The sequence below is a fragment of the Ziziphus jujuba genome, chromosome 7 (genome assembly GCF_031755915.1).
Source record: "Ziziphus jujuba cultivar Dongzao chromosome 7, ASM3175591v1".
NCBI lineage: Eukaryota > Viridiplantae > Streptophyta > Magnoliopsida > Rosales > Rhamnaceae > Ziziphus > Ziziphus jujuba.
This window is the reverse complement of record NC_083385.1, coordinates 27,693,996-27,712,542: the sequence shown is the minus strand read 5'-3', so window position 1 is coordinate 27,712,542 and position 18,547 is coordinate 27,693,996. Positions and strand designations below refer to the sequence as shown.

Here is an 18,547-nt window from a genome sequence, read left to right as displayed (position 1 = left end):
TTTCAAAATACCCTTTTTCTTCAATTTCAGATTCTCTTTTATTTTTCTATCTTATCTCTCTCTCATTTGACATTTCTCTTTCTGATTTCTCTCTTCTTTGATAACCGAACTAAAAAAAACATCTTTTATTTCTCTCTCCTATGACAAACCATTGTAGATTTTCTTTTTTTCCATAAGACAATTGAAGATTAGTTGATTATCAAATTAAAATCTCTTGGTTTATTGTGGGTATTTTTTTTTTCTAGGTGTAATCAGCAGTACAAATAGATACATTGAGTGCGAAATAAAGAAATTAAATTAATTCAAAAATTGAATGGTATTTTCCTAATATAATAGTTAATTAGGAAAATTATATTCAAACGGTATTTTGCAATCATTAGTTGGATTGATTCCTTTGGTGGAACTCCTTGTATGGTTACACTTTTTTTTTTTTTTTTTTTTTTTATATATATATGTTTTTTCTACGTTTGTTGATTGATTTTTGGCCAGATCTATGTGATTGATTTTGCTTGATAGCTCTCTTCTCTTAACCATTTTTGGTGTTTTTTTGGGGAAGATATTTTTGGGCAACTCATTGTGAATATCTGGCTAGCCGTCTTTTCTAGCGTCCAGGTTCAGAGCATGTGTACATACACAGCCACCACCGTGGAATCAAGAAGCCAATGACCTCTGTCAAAATTCTTCTGATGCATCCCCCAAGCTCTCCGCCCAAAAATTTTTTTAATCATCATCGTCATCCTTTTACATCTGTTAACCACATCACCGATCTCATTCATGTTTTTTAAAGAAAAAATAAAAATAAAAAATAATGTGGGAGTTTGGTAACATGATGGAATTGGGTAGTTGGGCCTTCTTTAGCATAAAAATCCCGATCTTAAATAGGCAATCCTATATTAAAAGTTGGGATTTTTTTTTTTTAAAAAAAATTTTAAGAATGGCTTATTATCTGCCAAAAAAAAAAAATTGATTTTAAATAGGGATTTATACATTCAGAGTTGAGATTTTTAGAGGGAAAAAAAAGAAGAAGCTTATTCTCTGTAAGAAAAATTTCGATTTTAAATTAGGATTTTTACATTCCAATTTTAAATAAGAATCTCTACATTAGACGTTCAAATTTTTTAAAAGAAAAAAAATGGCTTATTCTCAGCAAACAAAAAAATTGGCTTGAATAGAAATCCTATCTTAGAAGTTAGGCTTTTTTTAAAGGAAAGAAAATTGGCTTGTTCTCTTCCAAAACAAAAAAAATTAAAAAAAAATCTTAATCTTAAATAGGGATCCTTACATTCCAATCTTAAATATAGATCTCTACGTTAAAAATTGGAGATTTTTTAAAGGAAGAAAAAAAGTGTATTGTTATCTATAAAAAAAACTTTCGATCTGAAATAGAAAATCTCTTTTTTGGATGTGGGGATTTTTAAACTGAAAAATGGTTGCATATTTTATGTCTAAGGGTTGGGATTTGTCTTTCTTACATCTACTCCCACTTGCTTGGAGGGTTATGGAAGGGAAGGTTGATTACGAGTTACCCATCTTAATTGGCAATCCCAAGGTATTATTTATATTTTGAAACTCATTTGATTCATCTGATTTATTTGTTTATTTATTTATTTATTTATTCTTACTCTCAAGTTTTTTTGGGGAAATTTTAATGAATTTTCCAGGAAAATTTATTAGATTGAGGTTTTTTTTTATTTTATTTTTAAATAAATGAGAATGAGATATAAACAGAAAGAGCAATGCTGAGTCTTCGTGGGAATGGATGTTAACGTTGGACCTTATGCAAAAATATCAAAAAGGATCTTCAAATGAATATTTTATTTTTCTTAGTTAAATTTCTTGTGTTGGAAGAGTTATATGAAAACAAAAATTAAATTAGAAGGTGAAAAAAATGGTAGATCAATTTTCAAAAATCTGAGTGTAGTGAGGTTGAAGACAATGTTATTGTCGGGATTGTCAAGATGTTCAAAAGCTTAAAGGAAAATTCCATACGCAGTGAACAGTTAAATGGACAAAAATCTAATGTTTTGTATCCAAAGGGTAAATGTCCTCAAATGGACTACGAAAGCCGTATTAATCATAATTATCCTGTCAAGATTTGGGACTGATGTAGTTAATTGATCTGGCTTTTTGTCTTGACATCTTGGGTGGCGTTTGGTACGCAGGACAGATCTGAATCGGATCGGATCAGACATGATAGGTTCGGACCGGACAGGACTAAACATAATAGAATAGTATAATCCTATGTTTGACATAGTTTTGGATTGAATGATGAATTAATTGTATCGTGTTTGATGCAGGATCAAACTGGACTGGACTATTTTATAATTATTTAAAATAATTAATTTTTAAAAGTGAAACAATTAAAATAAGCTTTCCAAGCTTTGCAAAATAAACAATGCCATTCTGTGATATCAAAAAATATAAAATAAAACATAACATTAACACTATGAAACATGATGAGCCAACATAGAATTATAGGATAAGCCAAATTTCTGGAAAATATTGTTACTATTTACATGGAAAAAAACAAAATAGACAGCACAAGAAACATTATGGTTGGCTATGTTCTAAAGTTCTCCATCTAATCTTAATTTTACAAGCTCTTAATTTCTTTCTACAACGGTACGCATGTCAATCAAGCTGCATTTGAGGGTTTTCTTCATTCTCTTACTCCTTATATGAGTTTCCTAATCTTTGACACACTCTCCCACTTCCCAATATCTGCATAAATATTAGACAGCAACACATAGTTCCTTGTATCATCTGGTTCAAGCTTTGAAAGTTGCTTCATTGCAACAAGAGCAATCTCAACATTGCAATGAGTCCTACAAGAATTTAACATGGAACCCCACATCTTTGCATCTGGCTTCATCGGCATCTTCTTTACTACCTTTAGAGCATGATCAAGTCGTCCTAATCTTCCAAGAAGATCAACCAAACAACCATAATGCTCAATTTATAGCTCTAATTGATAATCTTTTTTCATGGAATCAAAGTACCTTAACCCCTCATTCCAAAAACCAGCATGCCTGCAGGCGGATAGAAGACTAAGAAATGTAATGTCATTAGGTTCAATCCTTGCTCTCTGCATATCTTGGAAGAGTTCAATTGCTTCCAAGTCTCACCATGATTTGCCAACCCTCCAATTATGATACTCCAAGAAATTACAACCTTCTTCAACATCTGATTAAACACTGCAAAGTTGAACCGATGCAGCCACATTTTGCATACATTTCAATCAGGGCATTGCACTTTTGTCACATATGGAAATAGGAAAATGCATAAGAACATATCCAGAACTTTTAAAAATGAAAACTTTCATCATATGGACAAAAAGAGAAAACTTACCTTCCAAACTCATGCTGTAGATCTAGTTAAGCCTCCGAAATTAAGCCTTCTTCCTTGTGAAAATCAAGCCCCAATTTATAGATGGAAGCCCTAACATGTAGATCAACAAATCACATGAATATAAATAAAAGCCCTAATTTTTTCAGGTAAATAAATCACTTGAAAAACGAAGAAAAAGAAGAAGAAGAATGCGAAACATGGAAGATCGAAGAAAAAGAAGAAGAAAAACATAGAAGAAGGAGATGGAAGTTCGAAGAAGAATAAGATGAAGAAGAACACAGAAGAATAAGAAGACATAGATCAACGAAGAAGAAGAAGAAGGAAAATGAACAAATCGAAGAAGAAGAACAGTACTCGAAGAAGACACAGATGAAGACGAAGAACACAGAATAAAAAGAAGACATAGATCAACGAAGAAGAAGAAGAAGGAAACCGAACAGATCGAAGAAGAAGAACAGTACTCACTGGGGGTTTCAAATCGAAGAGAGGCGGAGAATGGTTCAGCAAGAAATCAAAGGTAGGCAGCAAATGGTCCAGTGAGAGACACCTTTGAGTGGACGAGAGGATGAGAACTTCTTCGAGAGAGTAGGACAAAAGTGACCTAAGTGTTTCAATGGGTCAAGTTAGTCCCCTTTCGAAGGGGATAAGTTGATCAACAGGATAAGTTTGTCCTGCTCTCTATTTTGCTTCCCAAACACCGGATTGGGACTGTGACTTGTCCCCTTTAAGTGGACGAGAGGATGAGAGCTTCTTCGAGAAAGCAAGACAAAAGTGACCCAAGTGTTTCGATGGGTCAGGTTAGTCCCCTTTGAAGGGGATAAGTTGTTCAACAGGATAAGTTTATCCTGTTCTCCATTTTGCTTCCTAAACACTGGATTGGGATTGTGGCCTGTCCTGACTTGGTCAGTCCGGGGTAACAAACATGGCCTTGAGGTTAGCCCAATTCATGAAACTTTCCCATCCTATTAGTTTTTTTTTTTTTATATTGGATAAGTTTGTCTATTCCCTATGCAACCTAACTATTATTTGTTTTATTTATGTTTTTCTTAGGTGTCCTTCCACATTACCCATTTATCTCACATAATTCTGTATTAACAAAGTTAGAAATATAAAAAAAAAACCAGTCCAGGATTGTGGCAAAAGGACATAGACGTAGAATTGAGGAGGCTACATTGTTGAGGGAAGCAACAATATATAACCCTTAAATTTGAAAAATAGTTGAAAAATTTTAGTTGATATTTGTCAAAATCTATGTAATTATGGTGGTAAATTGAATATTTGCATGTTGTTTGGACTCAACACCAGTAAAAATAGAGTTTGGGATTGGCCAATGTTATCTCACACCAACTGAATGGAAAGATCCCCAAATTTACACCCACCTTAGAGAGAAAGAGAGCTAAGATGATGAATCAATTGTCTTTGATTATGAAGTAGGTGTGTTGATTAAAAAAAATTAACCAAAATACTGCTATGTCTCTGTAAAAGAAAATACGAGCATCCTAAAAATAAAATAGAGTTGAAGTGCAACAAAAATCAAAGCAAAGTAGAAGAAACATCTAGAGAAGCATGGCAAAAACTTGCCCTCATATTCGCCAAACTGTCTAGGTTGAGGTTAATGAGACTTCGTGAATAGCTTATTCGCTCCCAAAGCACATACCCAATCATGGAATATTTACAGAATGTTAAACTTACTGCAGATGAGCTTTCTTTGATTGATAATCTTGTTAGCAATGATGATCTCACCTTATATATCATCAATGGGTTTTCCAATTACTTCGAAACTAGTTTTGCTACCTTTTGAATAAGAGACATGTCAATTTCATTTGAAGAACTCTATGAAAAATTGGTGGAGCATGACAACTACAAAAAATGAATTGAAACAAAATCTAAAGATTTTCCATGACGGTAAACACGGCCAACTGATTCTCTTCCACTAAGAATAATAACTCTAGTGATCAATCTCATCACAGTAATGCTGCTTCATTCTTTCATAAACCCATATTTAACACGGCTGTTTCAAATAGTCCAGTTTCTCGTCTGACCAATTCTTCAGTCTTGTGCAAAGGTAGGTGTCAATTGTGCTCGGTTCAATGTCACTCAGCTAGATTCTATCCCTTGCTATGTGGACAATTGATTTGCACTCCTCAACAGTAGCCTTCTTTTCCACCTACTCCAAGGCTTATGGGACAAGCTTTATCCTTGGACCACCTCCATCACATTCATCCACTACTCCCTTTTGGCTATTGAATTTAGGGGCTTCTCATCACATCTCTACAGACCTTCAAAATCTGTCCATGCACTCAGAATATGATGGAACTAATGAGATTGCAATAGGCAATAGTTATAAATTACCCATTACTCACACCGGTAATGCCACTTTTTCTTCTCCCTCTAACTCATTTTTATTACAAGATGTTCTATGTGTCCCATAGATGAAATGTAATATATTGTTAGTCTCACAATTATGTAATTCTAATAATGTCTATTGAGTTTTTCTCAAATGGTTTCTTTGTGAAGGATCTACGGACAAGCATGGTGATCCTCAAGGGACCTCTTAATGGTGCAGTCTGTCAAGGGCCCATCCATGTTTTCCAAAATTCCATCTCCTATGTTAGCTTTTTTGCTATCAAAACAAGTATCCAATATTGGCATCAACGACTTTGACACCCATATGACAATATCCTTCGTTAGCTTATATCCAAATACTCTCTTCTATGAATAAATTTGTTTGTGATTCCTATCGATGCAATAAATCTCGCATACTACCATTTGGTCTATCTTTTTTTACTAGTTCATAACCTTTACAGCTTATTTATTCAGATGTATACATTATTTTTGTGGATCACTTTTCTAAGTATGTTTGGCTATTTCCTTTAAAATCCAAATATGATGTTACTAATACTTTTATAACATTTAAACTTATGGTTGAATTTTTTTTTCAATTATCTAGTATCTCCTTTTATTCTGATAATGAAGGTGGATTCCTTAAATTAAAATCCTTCTTTCAAACCAATGGTATCAATCACTTCCTCATCACTCCTCACTCCTTAACAGAATGGATATGCTGAATGACGCCATCGGTATATTTGTGAAACTGGGTTAACTCTTTTATCTTAGGCTAGTCTATCTAAAACATTTTGGACTTATGCCTTTTATACTACTTCCTATCTAATTAGTCAATTAATAATTCCCACTTTAGGAAATAAATCTCCTTTTGAAATTTCATTTCAAAGACCTCCTAATTATACGAATTTAAAAATTATTGGGTGTCTTTATTACCCATGGCTAAAATCCTATTCTACTAATAAATTATACATTCAATCCACACCATGTGTCAATTTGGGCCCACTCCATTCCCAAAGTGGCCATGCGTGTTTTGATCCTCTTAGTAGTAAAGTCTATCACTCATGGCACATGGTGTTTGTGGAGCAAATTTTTCCAAATAAAACTCCTTCATTCTTTCAAACTTCTTCTCCCAATACACTTGACACTACTTCTGATTTTATCTTTAGCTTACCTTCTAGTCAATCCTCTCCCATATGTCACTACGAACCCGTCTCTTCTACTATCTCTCCATCTCTCTTAGCTTTATTTTGACAGCATCATTGTACTATCTCACATCCCTCTTATACCGTCACATCTATCTATTCCCATCTTCCATGCATGGATTGTGGCGTTCAAATGTCACTCACCATGAATCCCGTGACACCACATCTGTTTCCACTTCACAAACCTCACTTCCCGATAGCCATTCTCAATCTTTACCTTCGGCTCTACCTAAACACACACATTCCATGAGTTAAAGCTTTTAATCAAATTTTCAAACCTAAAATTCTTTTAGATTTATTTGTTACCTCTAAGCACTCACCAGAGTTTGATATGGAGCCAAGAATAGCAGGTCGTCCTCCTCTTAAGTCTCCTCATTGGCATCAAGCAATGGAATTCGAATACCAGGCTCTGCTTCAAAACCCTACCTGGAAGCTGGTTCCTCCTACTTCTTCACAAAATGTTGTCGATTGTAAGCAGATTTTTTGAATAAAATGAAACCCATATGGTTCGGTGCAACGTTACAAGGCCCGTCTCGTTGCTAAAGGTTTTCAACAATGACAGGGTGTTGACTACACAGTGTCTATTGTGAAGTTAGCCACCATTCGTGTGGTTTTGTGTGTTGCTCTCTCTCAAAATTGGCCACTTTGGCAGTTGGATATAAACAATGCTTTCCTTCATGGTTCATTTACATAAGAAGTTTACATGTCCCAACCACCAGGATTTGTCGACTCTCAGAATCCATCCTATGTGTGTGAATTGCATAAAGCACTATACGGTCTCAAGCAAGCACAATAGGCATGATTTCAAACCTTAAAGGATTTCCTTCTTTCTTACGGCTTCAAGAATTCTTATGCTGATACATTTCTAGTTATTTATCACCATCAAGGATGTACAATGTATCTACCGGTCTAGGTTAATGACATTGTCCTCATAGGAAGTAATCCTCTTCTTCTTAACTGGTTTGTCTCATCTCTCTTCGCTCGGTTCTTAATTAAGGATCTTGATGATCTCCATTATTTCCTTGGGATTGAAGTGTGTCCTTCAGCTTTAGGTTTGTTCCTATCTCAACCTAAATATATACTTGACATTTTGGACCAGGATGGTATGGCCACTGTTAATGGTATAGCTATCCCGATGCTTCCAAGTCCACTTGTTTCTGCCACCCAATATCACAAAGTTGTTGGTTGTTTACAATATCTCTCTTTGACTTTTCCAGACATTGCATTCCCTATCAATAAACTATCTTATTCATGCATAAGCTCACTAATGTTCACTGGACAGCAGCTAAATGTCTTCTCCGTTACCTTCATAGCACTGTCTCCTATGGCCTCCTTCTCAAAGAGCATTGTCCTTTTACATTGCATGTTTTCTTTGATGCAGAATGGGTTGGGAATTATGATGACTGCATTTCTCAACTGGTTACATTGTGTTTCTTGGTAGTAACCCAATATCTTGGTTATCATGAAAACAACAACTAGTATCTTGTTCTTCTATTGAAGTTGAAATTGTGCTGTTGCTCATACAACTTTAGAATTTTGCTAGCTTATCTTTCTTCTTAATGAACTTCACATTCAGTCCACTATGATTCCCACAATCTATTGTGACGAAGTACATGATGGGACCATTTGGGTTTCCTAGGTCTCAAACAAAGACCAACTTGCTGATTCTCTCACCAAGCCCTTGTCTAAGTACACATTTTAGTCTTTAAGACACAAGGTTCGTGTCCTAGATGGACCCTCAATCTTAAGGGGGCATAATAAGGCAATATGATCAATGCTTCTTTTGTTGTACTTATCTGTTGTTATAACTCTTATGTAGTCATCCTTATCACGTGTATATAGATAGTTAGCTATCAGAGTTGATCTCATACAACTTCTATATCGCACTTCTTGTATATAAACGTTTATGTGATTAATGAACAATTATCATTCTCTTCATATCTGCTGTTATCTCATAATAACCTTGTGAAGCCTAAAAATCAAATAAAAAATTTCCAAATTTTTGAACCTGTTGGTTAATCTGGTCAACACTTTGATGCAACACTTCATTATTTTGGCGCAAACACTCAAAATTTTGATCAAGAGATGACATTGTTCCTAGCTTGTTTTGTCAATATCCCATCAAACGTGCCAACAAATCTGATGTGTCAACAAAAATGCTGATTACAAAAAATTAACCAAAATGTTGTAGTCTATATAAAGGAAAATGTGAGCGTCCCAAAAATAAAAAAGAGTAGAAGTGCGATAAAGATAAAAGCAAAGTAGAAGAAACAGAAATGCATAGGAGTCTAACTCAAATAGAAATATCTTAAAGCTTTTGAAAGACAATGAAAATAAAACTAAGAAAACTGAAAACTACTAGACTAAAGTTGGATAGATATTCTGAAAAGGGTTATTGCGCAGCGTTTAGAGCTCTCTTCTGTCTTCTGCAAAACCTTTTATATAGAATTCTAAACCAAAGTCCTTTTGGAATAAAAAACTACTAAATAAATAGATAAAAATAAAAGCTATACAATAAGAGTGATTTTTTTCACAATTTCATTTAAATTCTATACAGTCCCTATATTTTAATTATCCAAATTACCCTTTTTTGAATTTTTTTTTTAAAACTATATATGTATAATATTTCTTATTTCTGCAGTAGCCATTAAAACAAATTGATGGCATGGGGCAATAGGTTCTCGCATACTTCCGGCCACCACTGTCCCTTTATGTTAGTTTATTTTTATTTTTATTTTTTTAAAAAAACGTTGTTTTATTTTTTTTATATAAAAAAAAAATCAATGGCTGATATACAGTTGGCATATGCCCTTTAAAAATCCAGATCCAACTTTTTGATACAGTTACTATCCCTCTTCAGTTCAGGTGGTGGATGATCTTTGAAGTAAAAAAGATTATTTAATGAATCAACAGTAAAAGAATACAATATTTATTTTTTCCAAAAAAAAAGAAAAAAGAAGGGACAAAGTGGCAGTAGTCACGAGCGGTGGCTGCTGTTTTAGAGGGGAGAAGCTCAGAAAATAAAAAGATAAAAAAAAAAATGAAATTTTAATGATTGAGATTTTAAAAGAATATTAGGGGTATTTTCGTATATTTAATAGATATGGAAATGTGTATAGATATTTTGGTATTGGAACTAGAAATACTCATACAATAATCTAAAATAATCTAAATAAACAGGATAAAAATAAAATCTATTTGATAATTTAATTTAGATAAAAAAAAATAAATAAAAAATCTAGATAATATTAAATACTATTTTCATCTTGGAATATATTATTTTCAACCATATTTTTTATTTTATCAAAAATAATGGTATAAACAAGGTGATAAAAAAGTAAAACTTATTGATAGGAGCACTATGGGCAACTGATATGCCAAAAGGGGTGGAAAAAAACTAATTAACAGAGTTGTTCATACATTAATTGGGCTAAATTTTAAGGGGTATGATTCCATTTTTGTGGATCAATTACCTAATGGCATAGTTAGTTAAATATGAAACGGTAAAAATACATAAAAGATATGTTCATGTATAAATTGTTTTATTTATTTAAAAATATGGAAAAATTTTTGATTTAAAAATAAGTCTATTGGAATTGGCTCGGTATAATGAAATCTCATAATCTACACACAATGAATTGGTGTATAATATTTATATCATAACATATGAACATAAATAATTACAATAATAAAATTTAAAAAAATTCTTAAACACATTTTTTTATGTTTTGGTAAAAGAGAAAAAAATTAAAATTATTTATTTTTTCTAAAATACACTTTGTTTACTGGTATAATAAGATAATATGTTTAATACGTATTTTAAACTTTGCCCTTAAACAAAAACACGTATTTTTCCATACATTTGAAATTGATGCATAATGCGAATTTTTTTTTTCAAAAATATGTACATATATACATATATGTATTATACTGTACTTTTCTTAAATTTTCTAACCATACCTAATGGTGCTATTTAGAGATTAATACCGAAAGGTATTGATAATTTTGTACTTCATTTACGTTTTTGTTTCTTCCCATTTTTTTACCTAATGAATTTCAAATACTCTACTAACCATTACTGGTGATAAAATCATCAGTGGCGTGGCCATTGATATTGTTGGTTTTGTATATACATAAATGCTATAAGTTGCCATTTTTCAATTTTTTTTCTAAAATTAAATAAAATCAATTATTTATCACCAATAATAATGAATAATAATGTTTTCTTTTCTTCGAAAAAGATAAATAGTATTGTTTAATTAATGCTAATTACACAATTGGACAGAGCAAAATTGTCAATAATTTCTTTATCGAATGATTCAGAGGAGCAAAATTAGGAATTCACCATTGCTATTTGGTTGATTCTATTCACACTACAAATTTTGACACTTATACTACATTTTTAATATTCCAAAAAATCTTTTGTTAAAAAGTTACAAATATCCTCAAATATATAAACTAAAAAACTAAATTGTTCGTACACTACAATAGATTTTTAGAAAAAAATAAGCAAATAAATTTTTAAAATGGAGAAAATGGAGTTTAGCTATGAAGAGGAAAAAATCAACAAAAATAATTGGCAAATCATTCCTTTTAATCCTAAAATTATATGTATTTATCTTTCTTTTTATTATTAATTTACTTTCTCAGTATGTTTCTTTTTATTATCTTTTTTTGCTTAATTTTCATTCTACTTGGCCTTCCAACCAATTGTTTTCTTCATATTCACTATGAAGTTGCTTGTTTTATATATACCTCGAACGGTTTGATCACATCTAGTGCTATATACTGGAGAAAATAATTGTTTGAACGATTTATAAAGTCATTCAGTATATATAGCCCTGATGAATTGAACATATCTGAATTATATCTACCGGACTACTTTAGTCATATCTGGGATATATAATATGGATGAAAACACAAATATTTGTGAAGCTGTCCCGTATATATAACCCGGATGAATTGTATTCATCCAAGTTATATATACCAAACTACGTAGTCATATCTTGGTTACGTAATTTGGATGAAATGAAGTCGTCCAATACATAATTCGGACAAATTATATTCGTTCAGGTTACATATATCGGACTATACAGTTATATCTGGGTTATATAATCCAAATAGAGATATATCTGTCTGGGTTATATATAACGGACTAAAATATAAAAAAAAAAAGAAAAAAGAAAAAAACAAAAGGAAAAGAAAGAAGTACATTTTGTAGAAGAACTAATCCAAGAGAGATTGTTGAAGATGAAAATCACAGAATCCAGTTAAAAAGCTTTCTTCCATTTTAATTTATAGTTGTTTTTGCAGAAAAAGAGAGAACGGAGAAAAAGAAAGAAGAAGCAAGAAAATTGATTGGTGGTGAACAAAGAACAAGCTAATCAATGAATATGATTGAAGGTTTAGACATTCTTAGCTCCTGCATATAAGAATAAATACCATAGGGATTGTTGAAGATGAAGGGGATTTGAGGATTTGGGAATTAGGATTGTAGTGTAATATATGAATTTATTTTAAAAAGGAATTAGCGGTAATAAAATTTGATGTATGTGTTTAGTTATATTTAAGGGTAAACTAGGTATAAATGATTAGTGTAAATAGTAAAAATTAAATAAAAATTAGTATGTATAAAATAGGGTGTGGGTATCAAAATTTGAATGGTGAAAAGAACCACCTTGCTATTTTTGTAACAATTCCATTTATATTATATCTTTATCGATACACATTGAAACGTTATCTATTTATTTATACAATATAAGAGGGAGAGATTACTAATGCACCATTACACCAATACTTAAATTGATAACTAATCTTTCTTTTATTTTTATTTTTATTAGTTAACCCAAAAAAAAAAAAATTTTTTTTTGGTTTATCAAAAAAGCTGATAACTAATTTTAGTCAAAAATAAAAAAAACATGTCTTATCTCAATGGTCTTTTGCAGTCATTAAAAGTAAAAAAAATCAACTGGATGAAAACCAAATTAAGGATTTTTTTGTAATTAAACACTCATTTTTAGTTGGAGAAAGCAGTTAGTTATCAGATTAGGTCATGACAGTTAGTTTTCCTTCTCCACACAGGGAGCGAGTCCCAGGGGACCTTTTTGCAGGTGAAAAATCAACCAAGCTTTTCCTTTTATTTCCCCTCTTCACTTGCCTATTTTCATGCTTTGTCTTTCCATTTATTCTAAACCCTCTTTAACAAATCCAATATCCAAAACCATCAGCCTAAATCTCTCTTTAATACACACACACATACAAAAGAAACTGATAAGTGAAAAATATATATATATATATATATATATGGAGGAAGAAAACCATGGTAATAGGCCTCATGAAGAAAGCCCGGAAAGCCCGTGTTTAAAAAGTAACACGAACAACCACCACCACCATCATAACAACAAAGAACAAGATAGGTTTCTTCCCATAGCAAATGTAGGCCGGATAATGAAGAAAGTGATTCCTGGTAATGGAAAAATCTCCAAGGATGCCAAAGAAACTGTACAAGAATGTGTGTCGGAGTTCATTAGCTTTGTCACTGGCGAGGCTTCTGATAAATGCCAAAGAGAAAAGAGGAAGACTATCAATGGCGATGATATCATATGGGCTATTACCACCTTAGGGTTTGAAGACTATGTAAGCCCTCTAAAGGTGTACCTCGAAAAGTACAGAGAGATTGAAGGCGAGAAGGTTAATACTCCAAAGCAACAAAGAACGTCGTCGTCCACGGAGCAAAATCGGATGCAACAACAACATCAACAAGAGCAAGAACAAAGTATAAGTTATAGTAATGTATATACTTCCACAAATCTTATGTCTCAGCCATCTTTCATGACTGGAGATCCCACATTTTCTTTCGCTTTCTCCCCCAGTTCCATTCAAAAACAGTTGCAACCACAGGACCAGATTGATTCAGTGCATTGGTAAGAAAATTTATTATATACCAAAACCAACGTTTTTGATTTTTTTTTCTTTTTTTTATTTGTTCTGGATATATAGGGAACTCTTATATATAAGATACTATATATTATACTTAATGTGTGATACATATATATATGAATACATTGTAATTTAATATATGTTAATATGTAAATGTTTATTAATTATTTGAATATTCGGCTCGAAACGTTTCTCTTTTATGTTCGTTAGGAAGTACATATAATTCATGCCTCTCTCTATTTGGGAATATATGGATTTTTTTTTTCTTGAACGTTATATAACAAGTCTATGAGATTAACCATTTATATTTAATTTTAAAAGATATACGGACCCGACTAAATTAAAGAAACCCAAGCAAATTCAATATTTATAATATTAAAGATCTTAGGATAATTTTATAGATTTGATTATATCAATAATACTATGAATACCAAATTATTTACCAAATCATATAATAAAATGTGATTTCATTATTTTGTTGGCTGATATTTAGTTTCATATATATATATATATATTATCCAAACTTAAAATGGAACTTATAGCTATTTCAAAATTTATTTATTTATTTTTATTGTCTAATGTATGTTCAAGAGCTAAGACTATCCAAATGCTCATTTTCGCCTTGCATAAATTGAATCAACAATTAGCATAAGTATGAAAATTAAAGCTTTCTATGAATAAGGATCTTGTCAACACATCAAAACTCTTTGCCTGTTGTTGAATTACCATCTCTTTGCTTAAGCCATGAGGAGGAGGTTCATCTCAACATTTCTTCTCATATGTAGACCAGCTCTTTTGAGTTTTTACATGTGATTTTTATTCTGTTTTATTTTTATTTTTAGATAAAATTATCAAGTTTTGAATTTAAATCGTATCTTTTATTTTAATACTATGTTGAATTATCTTTTTTCCCCAAAAATCAACCAATTGGAAGATGATCATCATTATATTTATATTTATAACACGCATTATTCCTCTATAGGTTCATGGTTTAAAACTTGACAATGTAAAGATTCAAAATAAACACGAAAGAAGTTGGGTTTACATATCAGAGGAAGAATAAAAGTGATATAAATATAATGATCCATTTCTCAATAGCTTACTTTTTTGAGAGAAATAATAATTCAATACTGGTGGATAAATAAATATTGTTTTAACATCATGAAAAACAAAAAGAGCCATTTAAGGTCGCTTATTTAGATTATTCTAAATCTTTAACCGGTAAAACAATGAAATGTTATCATTTCCACGGCACTATTGACACGCAAAGCACATATTTATATATATATATATATATATATATATATATATATATATATATATATATATATATATATATCTATATATATATATAATGTCTCAAAAACTATTTCTCTTTTTATAATAAAAATATGATGACGTTACAAATGTTTATGCTTATAATTGCTGCATTCCAAGTAGGATTTTAGTTTTAAATTCATTACTTTTTTTAACCAATAATTATTTGCGTTTCAACATAATTCTGGTTTTAGCAATAATATAAAGCTATAAATTAAAGTCTTAGGAAATAGATTTTATTTTATTTTATTTTTTTATTTTTTTATTTCCATACGAGTCTTAGAAAATGGTTAGAAGAAAACCAAACACAAATAATTGATCAGTTTATAACATTTTTAAATCGATAAGCATCAATTTGGCTAGCATTATTTTTTATTACAATTAGGGAAAGGGTGGATCTTCACCCAACCTCTTGGCCAAAGGCGTGCACATGCAATTTGGCTAGCATTTGTACTGCTAAAATTATTTATCACTGTTTAGGAAATCAATGTATATTAGCATATCATGTTGAATGTAATAGGACCACAAATTTTTAGTGAAATTTTAATGTTGAAAAATTGTCCATACAGCTACAACGATTGTTTCTTGAAATTTGGATACTGCAATTTCAATATATATTAAAAAAAAGGGTTGGAAAAATTTGACAAAGTTAAATAATATTTAACTGATTTGAATGTTGGTCTAGAGTGCGTATTAATGAACCTTTTTAAAACGGGAAAAATACACTAGCACGTGCAATCTCTTTTTCTAAAAGTTTTGCAAACCTGATTTTATAGTTTAATAAAGCGAGAATTTCATTGACCCCTAAAGTGTTATATAATAAAAAATATAATATACAGCAAGATGAAGAGCATAATGATAATGCATAATTTATACAGAAAGTTTGAAAAGAAAGAATACAATAAATTACAGAAATAAAACAAGCTATATATATATATATGAAAGCTTGTAAAAGATAATCTGGACAAATAATAATAATAAAAATAACAAATAAATTAATAAAAAATATTAATTGAAAAACCTATTGGATTGAAATTGGACATAGGATTGAATTTTTGGGTTCGGGGCCTATGCTTCGCACAATATTTTTAAGTAGATTCGCTCCTCACTGGTGTTAGTGAATCTAGATGTGTACCTCTCAGGATATAACAGACTATATAAGCTTCAAACGTTACAACTTGGAGCTTTTCTAGGCAAACTTGAAATTCTCTTTCCTCTACCATGCTAAAGGACCGTAGACAATTCTAAAAATATTTCCAAAGGATATGAGAAGAGAGCTACAGATTTCTTCTCTTGCTCTCCCTTTGTTCTATCTCACTCCACACACCCTCAATTGAAGAGAGTTTAGGCAATATATATAGGACTCAACTAGTAGGGAATTTAAGATTTCCGTTAAATCATGCAATTAAATTAACCATTACAAAATCAAATTTGTTCAAATTTTGTAACACTTTAAATGTGCCATTTAATATCGCTGTTGCACAATTTAGGCTTTCAATATAATTGATAAGCCATTTAATATGGCTATTACAAAAAAAATAATTTGGTTTTAAAAACAAATTTTGGCCAACAATCCCCCCACATGATTGAATTTGATAGAATGACCTAAAAAGAAGCTTGAGATTGTTAGGTCTAAAATATTAATGATTTTATGCCATATTTATAGCTTTTTATTCGTTAGTTTGTGTTAATTTGTTATGTAAATATACTTAGTTATCTATTTATTTATTTATTTATATAAAGGAAGAAGAATTTCAAGAAAACAACCATAAAAATGGATTCTTTTATTTATATAAAGGAAGAAGAATTTCAAGAAAACAACCATAAAAATGGATTCTTTGGATTGAAGTATGTTGGGAACTAAGATTTGAACCCAAGCGGTCCAAGCATAAAAAAAAATTCTTAAAAATCCCAGAAGATTATTTGATGATTCCATAAAATTTCCATTAAGAATTCCATAGTGTAAGCAGATATCATATAAATCTTCATGATCTGATGATTTCAAATATCACATTATGTTCGGATTCCGAAGTATAAGTAAAAAGATATCGTCACTTAAACTTTGGAATTTACAAAAGGAAGATACTAATTAAATCTTAATCATTAATCAAGATAGGGAATCAAGGTAACCTAAGGGCCAAGATGAAGACAAGTGGTGATAATGGGTTAATTTGTCATTAATGAAGCACATGTTATGTCAGATGCTTCATTAAGGGTAAATTAAACTAATTAACAATTTTTCTAGAAGGAATAAAAGAAAAGGAAAGTTTCAGGGAGCAAGTATGATACGAACCCGCCCGAGCTCGCACCACCGATAACTCACTGGGGTACTGATCCGATACGGATGAAGACTGAACCGATCACTAGGGCTCAAGCTAAGAGGTTTAAGGATAACCTTGTTGCCTTTATCCAGAGAGTAATTCATTCTCAAAAGGGTTTGTCCATACCTAAGGATAAAAGACTTGTTTTAAGTATCCAAGTGGTGGAGGCTGATACATCGGATACCCATACATTGGACATTTTATATCGGACACCCTTGTCTCGGACATCGGAGCCTTACCTCAGACGTTTGATCTCGGACTTCGGACATCGGATGTAACTTAGCTCGGCCAGACATAACTTAGCTCGATCAGACATAACTTAGCTCGGACAGACATCAGTTAGCTCGACCAGACATAACTTAGCTCGGACAGACATCAGTTAGCTCGGCCAGACACAAGTTAGCTCGGACAGACATCAGTTAGCTCGGATAGGCCATAAGTTAGCTCAGACATCAGGCAGACATAAGTTAGCTCGGTTGAAGACATAATTCAGCCTAGGTGTCAAAGTCAACTCGTTACCTAATTTGCGATTGACTTTATTTCTTTCTGGGCTTTTATTTATTTATTTCTGGACAAATAACTTTAGGAAGGTTTTTATTTTATTGTAAATTAATTAATTCCTAATTTAATATAAAGGAATTAATTAATCAAACTTAGATTAGGAAAGGAAGTATAGTTGCGGCCAACTAGGTTTCTTTATGTGTGTGGCCGATTTTACCTAGGGTTTTTAGGGTTTATTTTATTTCTTTCAAAGCCTATTTAAAGGCTTATTTTTCAATAAGAATACAACTTTGATTTTATTGAGAAAATACTTGTGAAATTAATTATCTCTTTGTTCTTTGAGAACACCTAAAACACCATTAGAGAATTGGTTGTTTTAGCTTGATTTATCATTAGGTTTTCCATCCCCTATTGTGGCGTCTACATTATACCAAGGTTTCTAACCACAGGTTGGTTAGGGGTTGAGGTTAATTCTATTAGAATTTGAACGTAATTAAGATCCGAGCTAATATAATACAAGTTTAGGAGCAGGTCGTCCTAGGTTTGTATCATTTGGTATCAGAGCTAAATTTT

The 18,547-nt window shown here is 31.5% G+C and overlaps 1 protein-coding gene across 1 annotated transcript; it reads left to right on the top strand.

Moving 5' to 3' along the window:
- The first annotated feature begins 13,139 nt into the window (after nucleotides 1-13,139).
- LOC125423907 (nuclear transcription factor Y subunit B-7) lies at nucleotides 13,140-14,017 on the top strand. The gene has a single exon (XM_048479751.2). It carries the CDS (start codon nucleotides 13,200-13,202, stop codon nucleotides 13,821-13,823), a length of 624 nt encoding a protein of 207 aa, XP_048335708.2. The 5' UTR covers nucleotides 13,140-13,199; the 3' UTR covers nucleotides 13,824-14,017.
- Nucleotides 14,018-18,547: the final 4,530 nt, after the last annotated feature.

Excerpts from the sequence above, each read along its gene's own strand:
- LOC125423907 (XM_048479751.2), top strand. The coding sequence starts at position 13,200 with ATGGAGGAAGAAAACCATGGTAATAGGCCTCATGAAGAAAGCCCGGAA.